We start from the raw sequence: 9226 nt of genomic DNA, 5'->3' as shown, positions 1-9226 counted from the left end.
AGCTGCGGAGACATCCACGAGACGACGCGAGCCGCCGAGGTATCCACGAGAGAGACGACGCGAGTTCCCGAGGCATCGACGAGAGAGACGGAGGCGTAGTGTTACGCAGCGACTCTGCCATTGTTCCCGCGCAGCGCCGTGATACATCGGCGTGCATTGCGAGGTAAGGGAAGCTATTCAGTATCGGTGCCAACGAGTCCCTTTTTGCATATTCCGTCGCGTCGCATTTAGTAGTATCGCGTCATGTCAAACAAGGATATCGCCGCGCTCAAGAAGCGGCGCTCCACAATTCAAGGTTCGTGCACACGCATAAAAATGTTCGTCGAGTCAGTTCCCGCCGTCGCCATTACACCGGCCATGACAGCACAGCTTTAAGAGCGCCTATCCAAGCTCGATCGGTATTGGTCGGATTACGAGTCTGTTCAAACAAGCATAGAATTACTAGACGATAGCGAATCAGGTCATCGCGCGGGATTCGAAGACGCTTACTATTTGCTAGCGGGGCGCATGCGCGAGTTATTAACCATAAATACAACGCGGCAAGCAATGACCCCATCCCCTGCGGGTTCGCGAGCGTCCCATACGTCGGAATCTTCCGCACAAATACGTTTGCCCAAGATAAATTTGCCCGAGTTTTCCGGTAATTACGAGGGATGGTTTCCGTTTTTTGATACATTCCATTCCATGATTCACGCGAACGAATCACTAGATGACATACAAAGGTTTCAATATTTGCGCGCCTCTCTAACGGGTGACGCGAAAAACATCATCAGCTCGCTAGAAATTTCCGCGGTTAATTACGGAGTCGCCTGGAGCTTACTTAAGGAGCGCTACGACAATAAACGTGTGATTACACAGATCCACATCAAGGCTATTATGGAATTGCCTTCCATGTCGCGAGAAAATGCATGCGAATTACGACAAATCGCCGATGGCGGGTCAAGACATGTACGTGCCCTTCAGGCTTTGAAACGTCCGATTTCTCATTGGGACGACTTACTTGTTCATATTTTGAGCAGCAAACTTGATGCCGTCACAATGCGGGAATGGCAAAACTCATTAACTGCAACCGAGTTGCCAAGCTTCAAACAGCTTCTAGACTTTATAATACATCACAGTCAAATGTTAGAATCCACCGGGAAATCAAGCGCCCCATCGTCCAAGAACAATGCGCGAGTATCTTCTGGCGCGAAACGTCAAGCCGTTTGTGTCGCGTCGGTCGGATTAAAATGCAGTCATTGTGGCGAGGAGCATTATCATTGCCAAAAATTCCTAGCACTCGCGATTCCACAAAGAATTGCCGAGATTCGCAAAGCCAAGATTTGCATGAATTGTGTAAGATCAACTTCTTATATTGCGAGTAAATGCAGTTCCGGAAATTGCAAGGTGTGCAAAATGAAGCACAATTCGTTGTTGCACCTCACCGAAGATGCACCTCGACACCAGCCTAAGGAAGAAAAACCATAACAGACAACAACGTCAGCAAGCTCGCCCGCTACCGTGGTTACACATTCGACTTCACGGAGCGACGAATGCGTTCTACTTGCTACCGCGATCGTGTACGCATATGATCGCGAAGGTTCACGCAAGCCTTGTCGCGTATTGCTCGATTGCGGCTCACAAGCAAACTTCATCTCGAAGAAATTCTTGGATACGCTTAACCTCCAGACGCGGTCATCTACTATCTCGATTTCCGGCATCAATAACACGACCACAAGATCCTCGTTAATAACGCACGTTCGTTTGCAATCTCGCATTAATACATTCGCTACCACACTCGATTGCATCGTCACTGACCGACTAACCGATAAGCTACCAGCATTCGCACTGAAACGAAGTGCTTTCGAGCTTCCCCGCAATATCGTCCTAGCCGATCCTCAGTTCAACGCGCCAGCTGATGTTGATATATTGATAGGAGCAGAGCTTTTCTAGCAAGTCCTTTGCGTCGGTCAAGTCAAGACTTCGACGAACCACCCAACACTGCAGATTCTAATGGATCCTCGCGGGACGCCTCGGTCAACCCTCGAAAGCCACCAAGCATATTCAATCTTTCCACGCGTCAGTAACCAACGCTCAGCTGGACGAGCAGTTGAGTCGCTTCTGGGCTATAGAAACGATCGAGGGCCCAGATAACCTTACCGCCGACGAAGTCCGCTGCGAGCAGCACTTCCAAGATAACACAACACGAACCGCACAAGGTAGATATATCGTGAAGCTCCCGTTCAAGGAACAAGTCATCGAGAAAATCGGAGACACGATGGAGATAGCGCTGAAAAGATTACGTGGACTAGAAAAAAGGCTTGCGCGTGACCCCAATTTGAGAGTCCAATACAATCAATTTTTGGACGAATATCTTGCCTTGGGGCATATGAAGCAGGTGGAGGACACAGCTCAGGATGACAAAGGATCCTTCTATTTACCTCACCATGCTGTATTCAAGACCACGGCAGGGGCAACCAAAATTCGGGTTGTTTTCGACGCTTCGTGCAAAAGCACTTCTGGCATATCACTCAACGATGCTCTCCTGACGGGCCCAGTCGTGCAACAAGATCTCCTATCGATACTCACACGATTTCGAATGTTCCGTTACGTACTCACGGCAGATATAATCAAAATGTATCGCCAGATACAAGTCCATCCTTCTCAAACACGCTACCAACGAATTATGTGGCGTGACAGCCCAGTCACCGAGGTAAAGACGTACGAGCTCACTACCGTCATGTACGGCACGTCATCGGCCTCATACTTAGCAACGAGATGCCTCAAGCATTTAGCTGAACTCCGTCATGATAAATATCCAGCGGGTTTAATCAGAGTGCAAAGAGATTTTTACATGGACGACTTGCTCACAGGGGCGGATTCCATAACCGAAGCCAGAGAGGCACGTGATGAAGTCATTGCATTATTGCGAGAGGGAGGCTTCGAGTTAAGTAAATGGTTGTCCAGCTGCCCGGAACTACTAGATCATATGCACGATTCAAGCGACAACGTAATGACAATAAACGAAGGTAGAAATTCTTCCATACTAGGCATTCATTGGAATCAGACGCAAGATCGATTCTACCTTTCGTACAAATTAGAGGCACAAGCTGTCGTCTCCAAACGCACTATCTTATCCGAGATATCAAGTCTATTTGACCCATTGGGACTCCTTGGACCCATCATCGTGTTAGCGAAGCTGATTATGCAAGATCTCTGGTAATCGGACATCCATTGGGACGAATCAATTCCCCCGGACATAGACACTCGGTGGAGAAAATTAAAGGACCAACTGCCTCTCGTTAACAACCTCAGCGTACCCCGTTGCGTCAAATATAGTACGGACCCCAGATCCGTACAATTGCACGGATTTTGTGACGCTAGCGAACGAGCCTACGGCGCTTGCGTGTACATACGCACGTGGGTGGGAACCACTGAATTCCGCTCTGAACTTTTGTGTTCCAAGTCGCGCGTCGCACCAATTAAGAGTGTCTCACTACCAAGACTCGAGTTGGCGGCAGTCTTGCTGTTGTCACAACTAGTTAGCAAGGTCAAAGTGGCAATCGGCTTAACGGACATACCTATTTTTCTATGGTCCGATTCAACAATAACTCTTAACTGGATCTCGTCGCCATCCCGAAGGTGGACCGTTTTTGTGGCCAATCGAGTTGGCGAGATACAACGTACCTCAGATATTGACAGTTGGCGCCACATCTCATCAGCCAGCAATCCAGCTGACATTATCTCAAGAGGACTCGAACCACACGATCTATTGAGCTCACCGTTGTGGTGGCACGGACCCGAGTTCTTGGCTTCAATCGAGGAATATTGGCCCAACAGCACCTTCAAGCATCTAGAAAACGTCCTGGAACGAAAGGGCCCTACTGCGGCCGTCGTCGCCATAGAAACATCTCTTCCCGAAGAACTGATTCTTAAATATTTCGATTTAAATAAAGTCTGCCGCATCTTGGCTTATTGCCTGAGATTTAACAAGGCGCGTCGGCCAGACAAGCCTACACCGTTTATTTCACACTTAGAAAGTCTTTTCGCATTGATGCTCCTATGTAAAGCTGTACAGAGGCGATCGTTCCATCTGGAATACAAGGCGTTATCCAAAGACGAACCCCTCGGCAAATCGAGTCAGCTAAACTCATTAATGCCCTTTATATCCTCGGATGGATTAATACGCGTAGGGGGGAGAATTCAAAATTCCGATTTAATTTACGATGCACGTCATCCGATAGTACTTCCACGTAGCCACGAGTTAACGAAACGAATAATAGAACGGGAACACATACATAATGCTCACGCAGGAATACAGGCTACTATGGCCGCGGTAAGACAGCGCTTCTGGCCGTTGTCATTACGCTCGAGCGCGCGAAAAATCATTCAAGGTGGCGTGACTTGCTTTAAAGCCAAACCCGTTCTGTCAGAGGTCGTCATGGGTTCCTTACCTGCAGGGCGCGTTACAGTATCGAGACCTTTTCATCATAGCGGTGTCGATTACGCCGGACCATTGATGCTCCGAGGAGGCAAGCGACGTAATGCCCGACTCGGCAAAGCATACGTATCGATATTTGTTTGCTTTTCCACTAAAGCAGTTCACATCGAGTTGGTCAGTGATTTAACATCGAACACGTTTATCGGAGCGCTTAAACGTTTCTCAGCCCGTAGAGGCAAACCCGCATGCATGTATTCGGATAATGGAACCACGTTCGTGGGGGCCCAGGGGCAGTTGAAAGAATTTTTCGAGTTTTTCAACGACAACCAGACACAATCCGAAATTCGACATTTTTTACGAGACCAAAACACATCTTGGAACTTTATTCCTCCCAACGCCCCGCATGTCGGAGGGCTATGGGAAGCCGCGGTTAAATCCGCGAAATACCACTTAAATCGTATCGTTGGGAAAGCGCATCTAACTTTCGAGGAGATGTCAACAGTATTATATGAAATAGAAGCGATCCTAAACTCGCGGCCGATTACGCCTTTGAGCGAAGACCCGAACGACCTAGCTTGTTTAACCCCGGGTCACTTTTTAGTTGGCACCCCCCTGAATAGTTTCCCTTACGAAGAATTGAACGATGTCAACGAGAATCGACTGCTCCGATGGCAGAGAGTGGAGCAGTTAAGGCAACATTTTTGGAGCAGTTGGTCTTCCAAATACCTCCACTCTCTGCAAGAGCGTAGTAAATGGAGATCCAATAAGGGCCGGCAATTGCAATTAAATCAACTCGTTTTGTTAAAGCAGCAAAACCTAGCTCCTTTGCAGTGGCTGATAGGACGAGTGGAGAAGACTCATCCCGGACCTGACGGGCAGATTCGCACTGCTACCATAAGGACCGCATCGGGATCTTTCGTGAGACCCAACTAAAATTGCGATACTGCCCATTGATTGTTAACCCGATAGGTAATTTCATTGCGTTCCATTCTATTTTTTCGGCTAATTTTAAAATATTAATTCATTGCGTTCAATTCCATTATTTTTTTGCTAATCTCGATGTATTAATTCATTGCGTTTAATTCTATTTTTTTTTTGCGTTAGTTTTGTTGCATTCATTTATTGCGTTCAAGTCCGTTATATTTAGTTACGCAAAATTTTAGCGTACCAAGAATTGCGATTACTGTATGTGAAACTGCGTCATATCACCCTAGATTAAGATTTTAAAAGTTCAAAGATGATTGTACACCAAGGGCTATTTTAAGATGCGATCATACATAATGAGTCTAACCATTGCGTTTATAGCGGCATCCGGTATCGCGGCTGCTCTATTTTGTATCAAATGCGATTGATTGAAAGCATGTCCTTTCAAGGGGGGCAGAATGTTGGAAATACAACCACGCCTGCGCACGCGATACTACTAGGGACTTGCGCTTGATTCCCTTCGGGCGCTTTCGCCGAGCGTCGGGCCCTTTCGGTTCTCGAGCGGGCGCCGGTTACCCCGCGCAATCACTTGCCATCCAGCGTGGGATTCGCGCGCTGGCCGTGATCGTGTTCGGACGTGTCGCGTGCATCTTGGCAAACGAAGTGCTTTTTTTTCTACTGATTTCTCGCGGCGTGTGTGTCTTTTGCGAGTGACGGACGATTATCGCCGTCCTCTAACGTGCGTTGCTGGCGTATTTGCTCGCCAGCGTCCCGTATTGTATTAAATACGCGCGAATCTACATCTGAAGCCGGACATTGTGTACTTCCCCGACATGCAGGAGGCTGAGGCCTCTTGCGTAGACGGGAAGGGGGAGGGGGTGCCGGGACTTATTCCTTGTACTACCTCTCCGTATGATCGCACTACTGATCATATATCTCGTCGTTCTCGTGATCGGCCGTCGTCTCGCGGTCGTTCGCGATCGTTGTCGGGCGCGCGCTTGGGTTCGCGCTCGCGCTCGAGCTCTCGCTTGCGTTCGCGCTCGCGTGACGCCAGCCTCTCGATCCCTCTCCCTGTCCATGAATACTTCGAAAATCTTATTAGCCAGACTCTTATCCTTCCTATAGGCATGGAATCCGAGATATCTTCCTCGAAATCCTTGAGTAATACGGACTACATTCCGCCCACGCCTACGCCTGATTCTAAGAAGAGGTCTAACGTTCGCAACCGCAACAACATAGTGCCCTCTGTGACCCCTACGCAGTCTCAAACGCCGATGGATTACGCCCTTGATATAAAAAGGAAACGAGCTGCGAGTGACGCTAATGAAGTTCCGGCCTCAAAAAATAGCAAAACCTCAGTACAAGGTAACCGCATAGATAAAGTCTCTAACAGCGACCCAAAGTCTAATTCGATGACATTAACACCTCTGCGTAAGCCTATTCAATCAAGGTATGTTTCATCCGACGGGAAGCCTTACATCGTACATATCCGCGCAATAGAAAGCGAAACGAGCGCGACATCCAATGCATCTAGACCCGTAAATATCCACCCCCTGCTAATCGGTCGCATTGTAACGCAGATTGTCAAGTCAGGGCTGCAGGAAGTTAAAAAAATTAGCAAGGGCCATGTGCAAGCAGTTTTCATGAGCGCTGCCGCCGCTAATAGGTTAATTGACGATCAAACTTTAGCCTCTTACAACCTTAAAGCGTTTATTCCGTCATATAAAACGATGAGAACGGGTATAATTAAAGATATTCCCCAATCCCTTCCAATAGAGGATTTGTTAGAGGAGATAGAATCTCTTCCCAAGCCAATTGAAGTCCACAGACTCAACCGACGGGTCAAGGATGAAGATACATATAAATAGGAGCCGTCGCGCACGGTTTGCATTAAATTCGCCGGTTCTATCCTTCCGGGCTCGGTAGCCATATTTAAGGTTAGACATGCGGTATCCCCTTTCGTACAGAAGGTTAAAATCTGCTTTGCATGCTTTCGTGCGGGTCACATAAGCAAAACTTGCAAAAGTCAACCTAGATGCGTTTACTGCGGTAATAACAGGCATGATAATGACGTGGAATGTCCTGACAAGCCTCCACAAAATAAGTATATCAATTGCGGCGGGCCGCATCTTGCCAAATCTTTCGAGTGTCCTATAGTAGTCAACCTTAAAAAGGCATATAACATCGCAGCGACGGAAAATCTCCCTCTTTTTGAAGCTAAAAAGAGGATTAATAACCCTTCTAAATCATCTAATACTTCAGATACTAGATTTGATTATGTGAATTTTCCCAACCTCCCTCCCCCCAGACGTAGCGTGCAGCCATCCTTTCCTTTTCTTTCTTCCCGTTCATCTCCACCAAACCCCTCCCCCTACGAATCGTATAACAACTTTTCGGTACTGCAACACAACAGTAACTACACTGATTCATATCTTAATGCATTACGGAAACCTATCAATCCAAATCCTCAATTGCGATCCTCGCCCCCTGCCGGTCCCTCGTACCATCGCATGAGCTCCTCCCCCAATCCCGCTAACATAACAAAACCCCGAAGTAAACCCAGTTTTGCATTTCCGGCAGACCATAGGAGTGAATTACTTTACCCCAACGGTAGAACCGACGAAGAATTTTTTCCCTCTTCTTCGATACAAGAGAACAACCTTCCTAATCAACCCTCCCCCGCTGATGAGGATTACCCTCAAGGATCCAATCTACCTCCCTCGGAAATACACCCCCCGTTTCATGATCAGCGAGAAAAATTTCTCCACCTTCACAGTGTTATAAGTGAGCTTAGTTATGCGCTATCTCTTCTTAGTCTTTATTACTTGAATGCCCCCCCTGGAGGTCCCCCAGGGTCTCTCTCCGCCCCAATTAACTCCTCGACCTCTCCCAGCTGTAATGTGAACTCGACCAGTAACCTTCGCAGGTAATAAGCGAGACCCCCATACTGCGGAACCTACCTGTATCCTGCAATGGAACTGCAGAGGAATGCGCGGTAAACTCCCTGAAATTAGAGAAATTGCCCAGAATTACGACATCGTTTGCCTCTAAGAATCCCTCTTGACTTCGGATAAACACATAAATATCAAAGGTTTCAACAGCGTCCGCCTTGATGCGGATGCTGTTGGTTCCAGAGGCATCTGTACTTTTATTAAGAATTGTTATTCCTTTAAAATTTGCGATCTGTCTAGCTGCCTCCATCCTTCGGTTGAACTAAATGCTATCAATTCCCTTCCTGGACCAGGAGTTATTTATCTGCAACCTATATAGACACACGGGTCAAGATACCCCGGAATCCTTTTTCAACAATTTATTCGAGTGTGCTCGACGCTTCAAATATGCTATATTTGTGGGTGATTTTAATGCCCATCATCTTGATTGGTACGATAGAAGGACTGATACAATTGGAGATAGAATCGCCTCAGCTATTGAAGACCACGACCTGGTTATATTAAATGACGGAACCCCTACCTATTATAATATATATAATAACGTCAGCTCAGTCATTGATCTTACTCTGGTCTCCGCTGATCTGGCCACTATATGCGTCTACGATCACGATCAGGACTGCGACCTTAAAGGCAGCGACCACATCCCAATTATTACTCGGATCAACAGCCCTCTGAACCCTTTGCTCAGGTTCTCTCACAAATTAAAATTTGATAAAGACTCGCTCCAAAAACTCGTTTCTCTTCTTATTAAAGAAAAACAGAAGATAGAAGAAATAGATACCTCCAACGCTGTCGAAGCCTACTCCCAACTAATCTCTATTATTAGGACTTGTATTGCAACTACCCTTAGCAAGAAAAGCTTGTCCCCTTCAAGCTTCACTACTAAACCCAAAAGGTTTCCCGCTCCATGGTAGAATGAAACATGCGATGC

The 9226-nt window shown here is 47.2% G+C and overlaps 2 protein-coding genes across 2 annotated transcripts; both read left to right on the top strand.

Moving 5' to 3' along the window:
- The first annotated feature begins 546 nt into the window (after positions 1–546).
- Positions 547–1467, top strand: LOC139818227 (uncharacterized). The gene has a single exon (XM_071786841.1). The coding sequence runs from the start codon at positions 547–549 to the stop codon at positions 1465–1467; it is 921 nt and encodes a 306-aa protein (XP_071642942.1).
- A 790-nt stretch (positions 1468–2257) lies between these two features.
- On the top strand, positions 2258–5353 carry LOC139818226 (uncharacterized). The gene is made up of 2 exons (XM_071786840.1): positions 2258–3198; positions 3319–5353. Exons 1-2 carry the CDS (start codon positions 2258–2260, stop codon positions 5351–5353), a joined length of 2976 nt encoding a protein of 991 aa, XP_071642941.1.
- The last annotated feature ends 3873 nt before the right edge of the window (positions 5354–9226 follow it).

This window comes from Temnothorax longispinosus, chromosome 8, assembly GCF_030848805.1.
Source record: "Temnothorax longispinosus isolate EJ_2023e chromosome 8, Tlon_JGU_v1, whole genome shotgun sequence".
Classification (NCBI taxonomy): domain Eukaryota; kingdom Metazoa; phylum Arthropoda; class Insecta; order Hymenoptera; family Formicidae; genus Temnothorax; species Temnothorax longispinosus.
The sequence above is the reverse complement of the archived record's forward strand: the minus strand, read 5'-3'. Positions and strand labels throughout refer to the sequence as shown.